The following is an 18,595-nucleotide window of genomic DNA, read 5'->3' as shown; positions in this document are numbered from 1 at the left end:
AGTGACAACACTTCAGAGTTTCTAGTCCTTGATTTCACAGACAAATACGACTGGCCTCTTCTGAGCTACAACAGTCTCACAACAGTAACTCTAGTATGTTAGTTGTATTCTACAATGAGAAGATTTTGGGAAATTAAAATACTTTGCAAATTTCTTAGATGTCCACACTTACTTCCTGAATTTTGCAGCCTACCACCATTAAGTTAGTTTCTTCCAAAGCACATAGAGTTTGAGAAGTACATCTTGGGGTTCCAGCACACCTATTTCCTTCCTACTCATCAGACTTACCCTCTATGCATCCAGCTCTTTTATTCGTGAGCTCTCTTTTTTTGTATTTTCCTTTTTCTTCATTGTGTGTGATTCTCACAAGTTTCATTTTATGACCTAGGTGTAACATAGAAGGATTCAAGATGCTACTGTATAAAAAAAGTGATATACAGTTACTTCTGTTTTAACTGAAAACAGTGGTAACTCTGAAATGGGATGAACTAAGCTATTGTTGGTCAAACATATCTGAATAATAACAGTGATAATTATTAATAATAAAAATAATAGCCTTCAAGCACATCACAACACAAAAGAAAGACTCTTCATATACGACATCTTTGAGCAATTAGGTTGAAGATTACCTTTTTCTCAGGTAGAAAAAAAAGTAGAGACAAACATCAAGTTTTACCTTTAAAGAAAATCCCAAGCCCAGAAGCCTGAAATAAATAAACAAACAAACAGAACCCCATATTAATCTTGTGCATCAACTTCCTATGCCTTCTGAAATTCTTTAAAAAAAGGTCCTCTAACTTACACAAGACAGAGGCAACTCACTGCTAATATGGTTTCAAGGAATGCTCTTTTTTATCTTGTGTTTCTGACAACACAGGGATATTTCTGTAGGGCAGGACTGCCTCATTACTTAAAGGTCTATGACAGTATGAAACCTAGGTATACAAGGCTTAAATACATCACTTTCAGAGGGTAATTAAGCTGCAGCATCTGCAAAAATTTATCAGAACAAATATTTTCAGTCATATTATAGTTCTACACTTTTTCTGTTAGATGAAGTCTCAGGTTGAGTAGGCTTCCAAATTAACCTATTAACATTCAATTCCAGTGGCTAAACCAAACTTGCCAGAAAAGAAAGTTGGCCATGCTCCCTCCCTGCTACACTCGGGAGTTTTTTCACAGAAGCAGGGTTACTAGAGGAGATAAATTGAGCTCCAATGCTCCAGAAGTTTGTTTGGCATCACTGTAATGCCTCTTCCATTGCGCCCTGGGTCGTATCTCCCATGAGAAAATGTACCAAGTTCTCTTCTTTTATCTTCTCCCTCTTTGGCCTGCATTTTAAAACTGCCAACACAGCACTGAAAGATCAACCTACCCCTGGGTAGGATAATGTTCCACACTGAGACGTAGCAATACACAGCTACTTAAAGGCCCTCTGTTGGCAAAAGAAAAAAACATATTTGGCTGAAAGAGGGGATGAATATCTACAGACCGTATTTTTATACATAGCTTAAAGTGACACATAGACATTTTCTTAGTGTTTCTTTCTTGTAACTGTCTCATTTTTAAACATTGTTCCCCACGTCCCCAAGTTGCACAAAAATTCAGACTCATCCTAGTGCATTTGAACTCATCTGATGCTATCAAGGTGAAAACACATATTTTTAAACAGCTTCAGTTACCAATAAGACAAAACCCTGGATTACATTTTTGCATTATAGAGAACTCAAAATCTATTAGTGAGCTTTATCTGTAAATTTATCTGTTTTTTTCTCTCTGTTCATAAGCTACTACTCATATTATGTAAATAACAGGACTCTTCTTGCACAGAACTATGGAATCATTAAAAAATCAATTACATCAAGTAATTACAATAATGTAGAGCCAGACAGAGAGCCAGACAGAGAAGTGTCATTTCCAGTGTTAAAAATAATTTTGAGAAATCATTGAAAAGAACTAAGCACACACTTTGTTTTCTTTGGAAAGGATCTACAAAGTAAAGGGAAGGAAGAGATATTTTAATGCCCCTAAGGAAGTTCTATTACTTTTTCCCCTTAAATACTATTCAGTCCAAACACTATCTTTTTACCTAGCATAAAGCCTACCCAATCAATTTCTGTTGTATAACCACTGAAACAGCTTTTTCATAGAGGCACCTACAGTCAAGTTTTCTTTGCTGCTGCTTAGCATCACACATTGTTGATGGTGCCAGTGTCACTAAACACTAAGATGAAAACAGGAGAAAAATCACTCACAGTCATTGACAGACAGTAACCTTTCATTCCACCATTGCCCACGAGAGAGAAAAAACAAACTGTAGCACATAAACCTCATCACACCTTCAATTATTTAAATCACCGTGGTGAAAAAATACTGTGAGCAGATCATCAGAAAAACAGTTAATATGTAAATGATTTTAGAAATCCTAAATGCCAGGAAGGTGAGCACCCATTGCTCTGGTGCAGCTTTTGCTGTGTTCTGAGCACAGCCTTAAGCATCTCTCAGTGTTTCTTTTGGCACTGGCTGCTGAAAGGCTGGGTTCCCTCTCCATTCCCTATTCCATCAGCACAACAGCCATAATCTTCCACAACAGCACAACTGACAAACAATAGAAAGCACTGAAATGAAGACTTTCATGTGACTGCGACAAAAGACAAGATGGCAGCAATTGCTCCTGGAAGAATAATGCATCTTAACCATGTGCAGAATAGGAGCCTCAACCCTTCAATTTACCTTTTCCCTCAAGTGTCTCACACTTTCAACTATGAACTAATCAAGCTAAAAAGGCAGAGGGAGAGAGACTGTCATTTCTATTTTTAAATACAAAGGAGACAGTCAGGTACTATCCAGATGAAGGCTCGCAAGATTGACAGCTAGGACCTAACAATCACATCTAACAGCCATGTTGGTTAAGGCAGGCATACACCAATACAGGCCTCCTCCAGCAGATTTGTATAGTATGTTTCTGTTCAAGACAGGCTTGAATAATGTATTTCATTAAGATGTTCTGAAATATTGTGGCTGGACTGCTAGTGGAACATTGCTGGCTTTTCTTTTAATATCCCTGAAATTCTTTTTCATCATAAAAAAGAAAACTCAGCATATTGCAAAAAAATTTTTGTATAATGCTCTGCCTCTTTCAGCATGAAGCAAGCAGGAACTCAATTCTGAGCATAAATATTAATTTTTTAATCCAAAAAATGAAAGGTCACCAGGGTTCCCAATTACCTAATACACTTTTGAAAAGAATGCCTAGACAGTCTTATAAATAGTCTAATAAAAAGGCATAGACAAGCTTATAAATAAGCATATTTTACATTCAGAAAACTTCATAAGTAATTCAGAGAGACTGCTAAGAGTCACTAATGGTTCTTCTGAAGGACCTCATTTTCTTCATTTGGCATTTTTATCAACTTCATATGGCATTTTAATGAACGGATTCTCATCCAAACAAAAATGGCTGAACTTAAGTTATGTTCTCATACAGATACACAATAGCCCAGGGTAACTTGTTGTTGTAGAGGTAACTAGTATTTAAGACAATTGAAATCAATGTGTCTTAAAAAAACAGGCACTTCACTATTGTAACACTAAGTGTTACAATACCAAATTGTAGGGACACTAGTAAGTAAGATACAAAAATCAATCTAAATGCAAAACAGTATCTTACTAAAGGATCTTACCAAAAAAAAAAAAAAAAAAAAAAAAAAAAAAAAAAAAAAAATTTGAGGCTACAATGTGGAAGGAAACTATTGAAAGATGAGATTAAGAGTGGAGTTCCTTACAAACCACTGTGAGAAATGACCCTGTGGCAAAAACAAGCAAAAAGCCCTGGATCATAAATATGATACTTGATGATGGTTAAAAAAAAGAATAAAATTGGAACCAGTATCAACACAGAGTAAAATCAGAATAGTATATTGAAAGAACTGAATAGCCTTCAAGGACCAAAGTGATAGTAATGACAAAATACAATAGCACAAAGACAAGGTCAAGCATTCTGGGAACAGGACAAATTTCTACTTGTAATTCTACTAGAGAATCATCAAGCCAAAATAATAAAGCAGGAGAATGACTTGGATGTATTAATCAATTGGGATGAATACAACCTGTCAAAGAGCTAGAGCTGTCAAAAAGGCATACGCAGTCAGACTAAATCAAGGGACAAATTTTCAGTAGAGATGGGGATATTTTATGAGAAACTGGTAAGACCTCATCTGGAACTCTGTGAACAGTTTTGGTCACCGTTCTTAGAAAATTCATGATTTAAGCCCCAGCATGTGCAGGGGAAAGTTACAAGAATAACCACAGAAGCAAGGACAGGACAGTACAAAGAGGATACCAACAGAGGCTTGTTTAATTAGCCTAGTAAAATGAAAGCTGAGAGGCAGTAATTACTCTTTGTAAACAAACCAGGGATGTAAGAAAAGGGAAGCAGAAAAACTCTTAAGCTATAGGCAACACTGGCACACAACAAGAGGGTATTAACAAGCAGTGCTGGGAACTGGAAGCCTGCATCATCAAGTGAACAATATGCTGAACGGTTTTTGCCAGCAGTAATCAAGGCAAGAAACATCACAGGAGCAAGATACTTTTTTTGTTTGGTTATAAGCAGTACTACTGTTGCTGAAAGCAATAGCAACAAGATCTCAGTAGTCCTTTTTTTCTACAGGCCTGTGCCTTACTCATATTCCAAGCTCACACACCACTTTTCTGACTCATTTCTTTCACATCTTCTCTTTTCGTGCACAGTGTGGAAAACCACTTGCACACACTTCCCTACAAAACCTCCTCACTCTGAGATATTCCTCAGCTTGAATACTCTAGCTGAAAGGCTAAAACCTTTTCTGACCTAACCACTAATGCACCTAAAGGCACAGAGATGGTTTTGTCAGGTTCACCTGTAAACAAAAGCCATGGGTATTTTTGATGTCTGAAAGACATCCCAATGCAGCAGCATCAAACAACTTTATAGCCCGTGCTGTTTAGCATAATTAACCAATTTGCCAATTCCAGCTTCTTCTCCCAATCCTTATATTGAAATCCCAGAGAGCGCCAGTAATAAACTAACAGCTGTTCCATATTGCAATGTAGAACAAACTAAATCAACTAGCCAAGCACTCTAACCACACTATTTAATATAAGCAAGCTCACGGCATTGTGAGCACCTTACGTAAGAATTTCAATCCTTCAAGAAATGTAACTTTGTCATGTAATGTGTCATTAGGTATAAAGACTGTAACACAATAACAAATTTCATTATTTAAATGCTAAAAAAATAATGCATTTTAAAAATCAAGTCCCAATTTAATGATAAATAAATAAATAAATGAGGGTGCATACAAATTGTAACACATGAAAAGAGTATACTAGCTGCTTAGTAACTTTTCACAATTAGAAGCAGCTGAGATCATGCTGGGACCTGACAAAAGCCTGAAATGTCAACCATCACAGGGACCTGACAAAAGCTTGAAATGTGCTTTGCAATCTTTATCATGCCTACGTATGTTCAATTTAGTCCATATACTAGATCTGTAATACTTACTTGAACCTACACACAGCAACCTAGCAGGGCACCTATTATTTTCAAATAGGGGGACAGCTGAGTGTAAAAATACTGCTTGCTCTACCCAAAAGTTGCACATTATCCTAATGAAGAGTATTCTGCTATGAAAAGATGTATGTCCAGAAATCCAAGCAGACTAGCAATACATGACCTTGATTCATCTAGCACATCAGTTATTTGCATTAGTCTGGCTAGTTTATGAATGTGCAACCAGCAAGAAGATGCGTGGGCACATCCCGAATCCCTGATGTTCAGACCCTTCAAAAATCTCTCCCCAGTCAGCTGTAGAAAAGCAGTGTATCCTAGAACTGTGCAGACACAGTTCTAGGTGGAAAACCACACTAATCAAACCTGTCCAGACTGCACCATCAAACTAGCATGTATTTTTGCACTCTAAAAGTGGATGGTAATAGAACTGAACATAACTAAACACGGAAGTATATGTTTAGTTACAAATGTGAAGTATATGAACCACGGGTATGATACACAATCCTCTTTATGTGCTGTCCAGGCCTGGCAGGAAAGGTGAAGAGCTCTTTATCTAGGGATGGGGAGGTATTTTCATTCAGTTTGAAAATAGGATATATTACTTAATGTTTAATCCTGTATTACACCTAAACATCACGTAAATTGTGCAACTTGTTTGCCCAATTCCCACCATTGTTATATTACTCGTATGAACAGTTACTTTTCCTTCCAGTTTGCTAGAGCTTGTGCATACAGATAGTGTGCTTACACACTGATCTTAATTACTGCTGTTTTTGAAAGCTCACTGCCAGTTTCTGTAGGCACTTAAAGACAAATTTAGCATGGACAATTATGGTTTCTGCACATTATTCCCTTGCTAGCTTGGTTTACTCCCTTTCAGCTAAATTCAGTCTCTGCGTCACCATGCTCTTCCTTCTAATGAAAAAATCCTAACCAGGTATGATAAAAATCATTCATTCTTAATAAAGCATAACAGTCTCCATGTAATATGTGGTTCAGCCTGATGCACGCATACAATACAAAGAAAACCATATTAAGGAAGGTAGCATGGTGATCAGGGGGAAAAATCAAATGTAAATACCAAGTCAGCACAACCAAGAAGGTAACTTGGAAGGGAAGGTGTTTCTTGCTGCTTCAAGAGCTACATTCCTGGAAAAAAAATCAAGCTGCTACTCTTTCCGGATCAGGTATACACTTAGAAGTCTCTCTGCATGAATGATATTGATTTGGAGGGATTCCTTATGTAATGGCTATCTGTAATGTTATAATTAGACTGAGCAGCATACATGCTGGATTCCTTTTCAACTCTGCGAGCATGCAGCCCTTCACCTGTAACTAGAATATTAGATATCTTTGGCAATGACCGCTCACTGTGAGATCTGTCCTTTCAGGCTAAACAGTATTCTCTGCTTAAACATATTTAGTCATCTTTGGAAGTATACAATAATCTCAGTAGACACCTGCATTTCCACTGGTTCTCTAAAAATGACTCATTTGACAAGAAATATTTAATTACTGAAGTTACTTGATTCATCAACAGTATGAAACATTCCATGATAACAAATGAAGAAGACATAATAATAATTTAAATGAAAATGTTTTTCTTAGAAATTGTCACTTTAAAGTTACCTTTCAAAAGTAACACCATCACTAATTTTCTGTTGCATTGTTATTTTTCCTTCTGCTGCTAACCTGGGGAAAATATTCCTGTTAGTATCTACACTACTTAGTGTCTACACTACTAACAAAACTTACTTAGTGTCTACACTACAAACTACTTACAGTACTACAGCTACAAAAAGACAACACGTGATTTTCCCATTGTGTGGTTTGTCTATCAGTTTTGAAACAGATCAAGACGGATTTTATTTTAATAAAATCACCTTTGAAAAGAGGTGATGATTGAGGAAAATGGCTAAAATAATGTATCTAAACCAAATGTGACATTGAAATCTCATAGTTCTTTGTGTAGCTCTTTCCCTAAATTCCTAAAGCATATCACACATTTGTGGACAGAAAACATGAAAATACCAATACAAGAGAATACAACTAAAAAAATAGTATTTACACAAGACGAAGAACCACAAGGTTAAAAACACAGGCTATACATGTGCTCCGCCCTACAGAAATTCAACTAGGCACAATTATCTAAATCACAGTATGGATCTGTAGGGCATCACGAGCTGAGATATTCACCCTCTGGTGGATTCTTCCATGTGTTTCAATTTCTTAGTGACATAAAAACTGTGTAATACAACCTCAATCTGATCACAGAATCTGTTAAACCTGTCCAAGTTTTTAATATCCACTAGCTACTGGTGGCTACATATAGGACAATCTCAGACCAACTGCCGAAAAATATGTATCTGCACCCCAAGATGCCTTACAACAGACTGCTTTTTTTTGTTCTTTTTTCTAGGTAAAATCTGTTCTGTCCAAAACTCACATTTGAAACACTCCAGAAAAATGCTGAGAAACTGTCTACATCTCCACTGCAATTTCCAAGTTTCAGTGCTTTCCTCAAGGTACCCGAGTAGGTACAACCTTATGTATACCACTTCAATCCTCATTAAATAAAATATATTACTTTCAGATAAAGTTGTGGCACCGATAAAATGACAATTTGTTACAAACAATAGAAACACATAGCAAAGTGCCCTGGTCCAGTGCTATTGTACCCAAAGCAATTGTCCAATAACTTAGCACAAGACCACAACCAGAAAGAAATCATAATGTCCTTTTCCTGCAAGACCAACATGACTATCTGTGGTAAAGTTCAGCTCACAATTACTACATAGATCACAGTGCAATATTTAGCCTGAAGTGAAACATATATTACTTCCACTCTTCCTTTGCAGTACTCCTTTTCCTCAAGCTGGAACATAAAAGGACAAAATCTATTCTCAGAAGCAGAAAAGCTGCTCCAAATAGCACTGGATTAAAGCACAGAAAACCACTAGGCAGAGGAGGTCCCCAAGACATCACCTGGAAGCACAGGAAGCACCAGTACAACTCCTTCAACTGGGATGAGGCAGTTGCATAGACACCGTGATGCCACCCACAGTGATTGACCAGTGACCACGACCATCCCCCTGACGTAAAGACCAGTGTGATACTTTTGTGATAGCAGAGAATGGAGATGAGCAATATGCTGCAAACAGCATCCAGACCAGTAACCTTAAATCATAGCCCTTGATGGAGATTACCACTGTGTGGTAATAAATACCAAAACCAATAAAGGTATATGGCACAATACAAAACAAGTGCATTCAATACTCCCTGCTTTCTGGATGCTACTAAGAAAGGTTTCCCTCCTAGGATTCCTCCTTTTGAAAACATAAGCATCATAATTATCTTTCCTCCCTACATTTCACATGAAATTTAAGTCGGAAGCCACAAAATTTGACTAGGAGCACCAAACTGTTCCTTAGAGAGTAAACAAAAAAACATCTAAAATCAAAAGCATGTTTCCTAATAAAATGTGCCGTGGTATTAGATTCCAACAAATACATCATTAATAAGAAGCTAAGCTGGAATAAGATGCATAATAAGAACACTCTATAATTAAAATCAGTACTGTATTGAACATTGGATGTCTTTACTGTATTTCAGAAATCTATTCTATAGTTTATTATACATTCTTAATAGCACTGTTAATAACAGCACTGTGGAAGTTAAAACTACAATTATCATATGTACACATAAAACTAAAAAAAAAACAAAAACCCTTTTCTTATGATTATTAAGCTTATGAAATATTTTTAACATTTTATTCTCATTGCAAAATTTCATGAAGTATTTCCTTTCCCACTCTTTATAGACACTATGAAAACTTCAAAGAAATGTACAAGCTTCAATGGACACGAAATACAGCTGTGTATTTTCAAGCAGAATTCTGAATCTAATTAAGCTGAAATACTGTAAAAGATGCTACAAGAGGAAAAAGCTGATGAACCTGTAACTGCATTTCAGTTGGGTTTGCTGTGGGGGAGTATTTTTTCCCACAGAGCAACCACTGCTTAGAGGCATTTAGAAACTTGTAAAAATAACTGGAAGAATTAAGTAGGCCACTGTATGAATTTGTAAAAGGCAGACACCAAGACTAGAAGCTTGGGTGTGTGTTGCTAAACCCCCATGAAAGTGACATTGCTTCATATACTGCTGCTTTGCTTCTGGAGTCAGTTCAGGTGCTGAAGCCTTACACTTTGATAAGAAACCAAATGTAATTCTGTTTTACATATCTTAAACAGGAGCATTTTTAATGCATCATTCTCTCTCTTTCCTATATTTAGTAATTCTAGATGACAAAAGTTCACTTTCTACTGCTTTACCACCTGTGGTGTAGTGACAGTAATGGCTAAAACAAGGAGAAAAAAGTTTGTCTGAAACAGGCATTAATGAAACAGCAGACAGCTCTTCACCGCAGAGAAGCGAAAGCATGAATACCAGTTTTCCAGACCAAAACTGCCCCTCTTATCTGCAACTAATCAGATGCAGTAAAGTAAATGGGTTGTACATGCAGTTTTCTTTATGTACTGTTCAGTACTTCCCATGTGCAGTTCAAAATTAAAGTATGTAAGAAGTCCCTTATACCTAAACCAGTTTTATACTTCACAATGTTAAACCAAAATTAAATGCAAATACAAGAAAGTAGAAGAAACCAGACAATGGATGCTGCTTGTGTTTAGGTCACATGTGCCACAAATTCCCACTTTGATCTGAACATTAGCATTGTTTAAAATCTGTCTTCACTTTTTAAAAAAATGGTAATACTGAGTGATTTATTATTCATCTTTCAAGGAAGGTGGCTGGGGTCTATTTTCTTAATACTGTCTTGACACATTACTATAAATGTTTTTCTCTTAAAAGGACTACATTATTCCATAAGAACAGATTTTTACGTGTAGATCACCTGCACTTTAAAACATCATCACTTAAAACTTTAAATAAAAAATAAAGAATGTTTGTATAGCTATCCAGCTATGATTAGTATTTTATCCAACTTCCAGACATTACAGTGCTCAATTGATCAAACATTTATTAATAGGTGTTATAAACACATTATTTCTTTCTTGAACTGACTCAGAGGTAACATGCAAACAGAATCTCTGATCTGAAGCTTTTTAAAAAGCTGGAATAAATCCTCATCCGAATTTTATCATTTTTTTACCCACCATGCCCCTCATAAAAGGAAAGATTCTGTATTTTCCAGCAAATAATTATTCCCTATTAATAATCCAATTATAGCTATGTGGATGTCAACATCAAAAGAAACACTGCAAACAATTATTGCAGGTTCTCATCCTTCTATCTGGCACCCGTGGTAAAGGCTCTGCTTTTGAACAAGAAAAGGCACTTAAGTTTCAGTTCAAAATAAGCTCACTCTTTTTCAGACAAAATGAAATCTAGGATTCTCACATAAAATCTGTGAGAATAAAGGTAAATTGAAAAATTCACATTAAAAACACCAAAGCTTGCAACACTATAAGCACTTAAGGCAAGTGTTGCATGGTATCCCAAAATCATGTCTTCTCACACTGAGCTGTACAGTGCATGCACTGAACAAATATCAGATTAGGGCACAATATTCCAGGATTCTCAGATATAGTGTTTTTCAGAATTGTCTCCAAATCCAAATGTAGTGAAAGGAAGTAAAAAATCAGCAATGGAAATGTTACTTTAGTCCTCAATATCCCATTACTTTTCATAGGGTTGGGTTTTTTTAAAGAAAGTACTTTGATAATGCAATACTCCAGTAAATGTGGAAAAAAAATCCCACTTTTATCTTCTAAAAACATAAAGTACTTCAAGGTCAGCATAACAAATTCATAAGAAAGACCAAGTCTGAGCATGAAGACACCCTTTCTGCCTTCAGTTTTAGCCTTTGCTTTATAATCATTTTGTGAGTTTATTCAAAAACAAGCTTTAGCACTTGGAGAAAAACTTGGCAACTGTGAGGAACCACTTGTATACTTGTTCCTCTTACCTTACAGTTCTTTCCACTCTACAGGCCGAGTTAATCAAAGCCAAGACACTTCTAACATGCTCAATGGATACACTCGAACTTTACAACAAAGGAAACTAACTGGTTTCCTATGATCTACTAAGTTTATCTTCAATAATGAATAGGGTTCTACAACTTGATGCTACCAGATTTGCCAAACACCACAGCAGCACTAATACGGTATCAGCTCATACTTTTTCTTTAAAACCTCTAGTGGCAATTAAAACAACTCCTGATTTAGAGTCTAATTAAGAAACAAGAAAAATGGGATAATAAAAGTTCTATTTAAAAAGCTTAACATTTTCAGTCTGATCTCTCATGTCACTTAACAGACTGCACTGCTGACCCTTATAATTGGCTCTTGCATACTTGTTTCTATAGATTCCTTTCCTGCTGTAGAAGTAGGAGCAGCTGATTTTTTTTTTTAACCTCCTGAAGCAAGAAAATAAAAATAACCCAGAAGCTCAGTGGTAGGTCTGGTTCTGGTTTGGCATCTTTCTGTTTTCTTAAGAAGCGGGACTGTGCAGTTCGCAGTAGATAAGTCACACAGTAGGCAAATGACACCCAGTATTTTAACAGGAAAAGCTTTGTAGGTCATCTGATTAAAAAACTTGCTTCCTTTTGCTCTCAATTGTTTTTGTCTTCTTCCAGTCTATCCACCACAGCTCTGGGACACTGTATGATACTCCAAGTTATTGCTGGGTCAGTCAGCACACATAGACATACCTGTATGTTTTATGGAGTATCATCCCAATGAGGAGTTGGCATCTGAAATGCCTTTATTATAGTAACAGAAATGAGTTTTTGCACTTATTCATTTACTTCAAAATCATGTAAAAAGATCTCCTGGTTTTGCTTGTTGAGCAGAGGAATACAATCAACCTCTTTCCAGTTTCATTCTTTTAAATGCAGAAAGTGAATTTATGTCTACTCAACTAATTGCATAAACCCATTACTCAACAAAGTTATCTCTGTGGATTCCTTACAGAAAATCATGCAGAGAAAATCCTAAAATACAGCAGAAAAGAATTGCCAGTGGTTTCCTCTACAATTAATTCAATGCAGAATTAGCAAAATTGATTACTCATCGAGTCATGGCTCGCCTTGCTGCACAAAGCCCAATTACAACATTTTCAATTCAAATAATTCAGTATTTTCATTATTTCAGGTTTGTGTTGGAAAAATAAGCTGAAATGGCCAGAGGTTCAGGGTAAAATTTACAAAGCCAGAACAAGTAACAGAATCTCAGACAAGGAGATGTCAAATTTTCAGAGTTAAAATTATTTTATCAAAAGGCCATAACTGGATCTGACAGCCTAGACGCTACTATAGAAATCAGCACCTAAATTTAAACTGATAAGCAAGTTAAAAATAACAAACAAAAATAAAGAAATAGTGGAATATTGGGACAACAATTCAAAATTGCTTCTGCAAGAGACAGTTCTCCTATTTTTTCTTTGTCCTGCTTTGTCTGAAGGACAGAAACAATCAGAATTGCAGAGCTCTAAATTTCAAGTGCAAGATTAATTCAGTGTCTTCTATCCCACAGCAGTGTGTTCTGGAGTATTTTCAGGTAGTATTATCAAAGTAATTTGCACCTTACTGATTCAACTCTGAAGGTAGCTCACAGGCAGTTCCACCAATATATAAATTAAGTAGTAACACAGGTTACCACTGAAAAATTTTAAGGACAAAGCTCCAGAACCTACTCTCCTTATAGGACAAGAGACAAAGAAAAAAAAAGTCATTACATTTTTATCCTCTGATGTAACAATCTATCTATCCTCAAAGCAATGTAAAACCATGAAACAATAGCAGGGTATCTCCCAGCCCTCCCCCCAAGTGCTGTCCACAATTTATCACACTGTAAGCCTATTGAAGTGGCAAATTTTCTTCGGCAAATGCATAATCACAATGATTGCCCAATTTCCAGTGAAATCTGAACTCACAAGCAAAGTAAGTTCTCAGCAAGAGACAAGCTCATTTAACACCAACACTACCACCACCACAGTCTAGCCATTAACTGTGATCTATGCCCACCCACAACAGAAAAAAACACTTTTGAAACAAACATATGTACTAACAATTTGCTATCACATACTGTAGAGATCAAATTTTATTCTAACGGACCTGAAGGGTTCTCCCAAGACCACAGAAGTGGTATTTTTCACAGATACAGCAGTTTGCACACAGAACACTTTTTTACTGTCCACTCTTCACCTTCTCTTCTTAAACATTTTGTCTGATCTGCTGCTTCAAGAAAAAAAAAAAAAAAACCTGAAGCCAGGCTAACATAAGCACTGAGTCTATTTGGTTTTAACAAACAAAACACCATGTACCAAAAACAGTTATTACAGATGAATGGGGGGGAGGCATTTTTTTGTTGCTGGAGAGAACACAGGGAGAAAGAAGGAAACATGTTTTTATTTAGAACTCTTGAAAACCAAAAAACACATAGGAAATCACAAATTCTATAACCACAAGCAAACAATTTATATTGCCAGCCATTTTGGTATCTGAAGAGGATTATCAGACTACTGCTGCCCTCCCCTAAAAGCATCACAAATGCAGGCTGGTTGGAAAATCATTAAAGAACTTTTGATACAGTCATGTTCTTTGCAAAATAGCACACAGATTATTTTAAGTGTCACTACAGTTCAAATGTTGCCACTAAGGAAAGCAGAAACACTTAGCTCCATTTTGTTTCTTCAGTGTGGTTTTGCTGGAAAAAAAAAAAAAGTTTAAGTTTCATCTCTAATTAATATACTATGAAAAGCAAAACTTAACCTTTTCCCACCATTTTCAACTCATGCTTCACTTATGCAAAAAAGCTCAATTTTCTTCACCTGGGTCTCTGCACTTTTTCTCCCTTTAGACCTATTTGGAGTTGTGAAGATGTTCATCCCACATTTAAGCTTTTTATTTTATGGTACAGCTCTATTTTTAAGACTTAAATGTTTCAGTCAACATGAGGCATTATGGTAGAAAGTAATTGTTGTGATCAGTTCCTCTGTGTTGCTTAATGAAGTAAAAAGTTGTATAGCAGTTTGGCAGCCTTACTGGCTGTGGAATGTCATTAAGCAGGCGATGGCAAGTTTTTTTCCATGCACCTCTGACTACTAAATTCACAAAACAAACAGAAGGTTTACCATGGGAGGTAGAGAGAAACCAGGCAATATCCTCAAGTCACTCTTCTAGTTAAACAGTGCATGGTTACTAAAATTGCTATGGGAACATGGGAGTTCATCAGAAACACAATTTTAGATGTAAAATATTCCTTAACCTTTTATATTACCACTACTACTACAAAAAAGAAAACAAAACCAAGGTGTAGAGTCTTGTGCTCATACTCCAGAGAAAACTAAAACATAAGTCTGAAACAGTGTAATGATAAAATCTTTTATGCAACCTTAGTTGCTAAGCTCTAGCATTTGATTAAGGAAGGAAAGTCTCCGCATGTGCCCTACAGTGATGCACTTCACTTGTATTTAACACATTCTCTAATTGCTACTGAAAAAAAGAGGCTACAGTAAAAGGATAAACAAGAGACAATTGTCTTCTTTTGGGTCAGTGCTGCACGCCATTATTCTGTTCAATGGACTACGCCTATGATTTTGGACAGCAATAACATTATATTTGGATATCTCCATAGTGCACAAAAATTCTGCCCCAACTTCCATCTATGTTTTATGATTCACTGATTATCAAACTGCATTAAAAAGAAAAAGGCCTTTAGGCAAAAATGCCTTCTAAATGAGAATTTAAATTACTGCCCGCCATATTACTCACAGTTCCACTAAATCACAATGTCCTGTTTACAAATATTGAAATTTAGGAAACAAGGGCACATTCCTTCTAAACACCAATTAAAAGTATCTTTAAGGACAAAGTAAAACAGTATTCCTCAACACCACCTCCAGAATATATTTAGATTTTGTACCACGCTCACAGTAACTGTTGCACTGAGGAACTCTTGGTTCTCTGATTCCTGCTACAAGGCCAAAATATGGTCTAGAAATTAATATAAATGTCAATTATTAAAACCGATGTTCCAAATGCAGAATTCAGGTTACTTAGGTTATTTGGATTATAAAAGTCTGATATCTGAAAATACAAATTAAACATTCCAACCTAAATATAGAAGCAAGAAAGAAAAATGTATTTGTTTGCTACGTAGCACGTTTCTTTCTGCTTGCTGCCATTTAACCTATTAGGACTCTCCTTTAAAGTGACATGGGTGAACTGGAGAGGTCATCTGAAATTTTTACGACTTTTCCAAGGTCATGGATATCATGGACATAATGTAATAAATAAGATCAGTCGCATTGATAAAGCACAAGGAATTAATTAGTCCCTTGCTCATAAAAAAATTTAATCAAGGAAAAGTAAATAATATACAGAAGCTTTTTACTTTCAACACGCAAGCTATCCATCAAATTACAATGTCAAAAGAATTACTAGAATAATGCATAACATACCCTGGTAAGAGTGCCTTTAATAAATTATTCAAATAATAATGAATATGTCTATGACCCAAAGACCTGAAAGACAGGACTATTAGGTTAAATCTAGTCTAAAAATTATGCCTACTTTCTACTTTTGTCAGAAGTTACCACAACTCAAGTGCCACAAGAAGCTCTAAAAAAGCTCCTGCTCTGAGGCAGGCACAAAAGGCCACTGTAAATGCAAATCTTAGATAAAGCAAGGCAACACATGCCAGTGATTTTAAGATTTCTTAGATTATCCACTTCCATAAAAACCTTACTTACAACATATATCCCCAGTGAGATGCAAATCTAAAGTTTCATTTACACTGTTTTAACTGTGCCATAAACATCATGACTGTCAAAATCCACTCCTTTACTCCCCCACCATGTTGCTCTGCATGTCATATTTGCATTGCTAAAAGTAAAACAAAGGAGTAAGCTGCAATAATACAGTCCCCACCTACAGAATGGTTACAGCACAGGATTAAAGACAATAAAAGCATGTGTGAATTTTTTATTTTAAGCAGCTATGCCTTAGACATACTTATAAGTTCTGAGAATCTAATAGTATAAAAATATATTCAGCGTTCATCGACTGTTACAAAACACATCACAAATATCTTTGTTCCCTTCTGTTCACAAGAAGCAGAATTAAGACATCCTGCCTCCCAGGAGACAGAGCTTGAGTTCTATTCCTGAACTTACCACCAAAGTGCAGCATGACCTTTTGTTAATATTTTACCTCTGTGTGCATTAGTCTGTTTCAGATTACAGAATTCAAGTTGGTTGTTCTGGTTTGGGTTGCTTGGTTTTTTTAAAAACTTTTAGCAATTTACAAATAGGAATAATATAGAAAATTTAATGGCAGAATCTATTACTTCATACGAAAATACATTCTTAGAATAAAGCCATTCCATTCCTAATTCACAAGAACATTAAGAGAGAAAAAAACCTCAACTCCTCCTTCACTGCAATGCTTGTTTCATATGATAAAGAAAGTAAGGATTAATTCTGCATTTCCAAAACTTTTCACAAGTCTAATTTCAGAATTTAATCAATAAAATAAACAAGATCCAAAGGGAAGTAGGGCACATATTTCAGTGTGTGATTTTTTTAACTTCAAATAAAAGCATAATTTTTATTAGGATAAATAAGTGAGGAAGGCAACAGCATTACTATTACCATTATGTATTGTAACAAGCACAACATACCTTTACCACCAGCAAGCATTGGATGTTAGGATGAGCACCTTCCACTGGCAGATTACCATGGTTAAAGAAAAACAATATATCCAAGGAAATCCTGCTTCCAAGCTTAGCCTAATAATAAACAGTATTTTTTATTTTATATTATGCTTCATAAAAAGTTTTTTGATTTATTAACTATAGCAATGTAACATTCTACTACATCTTTCTTTTCCTTACACCTTATGAAAATTAAATGTGAATTCAGTCCAACAACTGGCTTGTGCATTTTTCCTTTTACAAACACCTTCAGTAGGTTTAAAAAGTGATCCTACCAACATACACCACCCAGCAACACCACAGAAATGCAGCTATGCACTACTCCACATTCCCCAGCAAGCAGCCCAGCTCCTCTGCCCTCACTCACCACCCTCATGCTGGTGGTGTTTGCAGTGGACTGAGAGAAGTGACATGTTTTGGCTGCACCTCTAAGAGAAACCCCATTAGCATGCTCCTGACACCTGACTTGCTTGTGGAGGCACTGCGAATGCACAGGCGCAGTGCCAGGTGCCATGGGATGTGCTGGGACTGCTCATCCCACCGACAGCTTCAGCAACCAGACGAAGCCCTGAGCCAGCAGTGGAGCACAGGCATGTGCTCACCCCGCCAACACCAGCTCGGGCACAGGTGTTAACTGGGTGTGCAGCTCGTCACACTGAAGTACAGTCAAGATGCAATTTTAGCAGCCAGTGTATTAAATAGGGAAAGCTGCTTTTCATTACTCGCGAGAAAGAGAAGCAAAGCTACACAGAATCCAAAACTTCCACAGCATTTCCACAATTTTTCTAGAGAGTATTAGCACTGCATTAAAATTAGTATCTAAAGAAAGCAGTGGAGAGAATTCAAGCCGTAACAGCAAACAGGTTAGAACACTGATGTGAGGAAACATGAAAGTGCTAGACTAAAATCAAGTAGTCTGAAAGGAACATTTCCAACGGCAGCAAAAACCTGCTATTTTTAAGTACAAAGAAAGTGGATCATGGCTGCATGCAATTTACAAATGCTTATCTTATTTACACACAATGTAACTTGTTAAAACAAACCTACCAGCAATTTCTGACCTTCCAAGGGAAATTAATTATATAAGTTACCTATTACAACACTGTATTTTCTCCACGCAGAACACTGCAGAGTTTAGAAAGGAATATGCAGCAAAATTAAGGTCAACATTACAAATGCTGAAGCTTTCCAGGGATAAAAAAATTAACTAATTTTAACATTTAACCTTCATGCCTCACTCACCAAATCCTACACTGTAAAATGCAGAATCAGATTACAGGTTCATGGAAGAAATAGAAAAAAGTTT

General features: G+C 36.3%; 1 protein-coding gene across 5 annotated transcripts in view; it reads right to left on the bottom strand.

The window, feature by feature from the left end:
• Positions 1 to 18,595, bottom strand: part of COMMD10 (COMM domain containing 10) — a 105,542-nt gene that overhangs the window by 47,869 nt on the left and 39,078 nt on the right. For 2 of the 5 annotated variants that reach the window (XM_066181347.1, XM_066181350.1), the window contains 2 exons: positions 677 to 704; positions 160 to 384 (listed from right to left, as the gene is read on the bottom strand). The exons of 2 other annotated variants lie outside the window; for them this stretch is intronic. In XM_066181347.1, the coding sequence (XP_066037444.1) occupies positions 272 to 384; positions 677 to 704 (141 nt within the window). In that variant the 3' untranslated portion in view covers positions 160 to 271. Of the gene's footprint in view, positions 1 to 159; positions 385 to 676; positions 705 to 13,920; positions 14,281 to 18,595 lie in introns of those variants that run through there. One more of the 5 variants, XM_066181349.1, reaches the window with a different exon arrangement.

Source organism: Chamaea fasciata, unplaced genomic scaffold (assembly GCF_029207755.1).
Source record: "Chamaea fasciata isolate MVZ Bird 193981 ecotype frontalis unplaced genomic scaffold, bChaFas1.0.hap1 SCAF_4, whole genome shotgun sequence".
NCBI classification, from domain to species: domain Eukaryota; kingdom Metazoa; phylum Chordata; class Aves; order Passeriformes; family Sylviidae; genus Chamaea; species Chamaea fasciata.
Note: the sequence above shows the minus strand (reverse complement) of the source record. Positions and strands in the feature narration are given on the sequence as shown.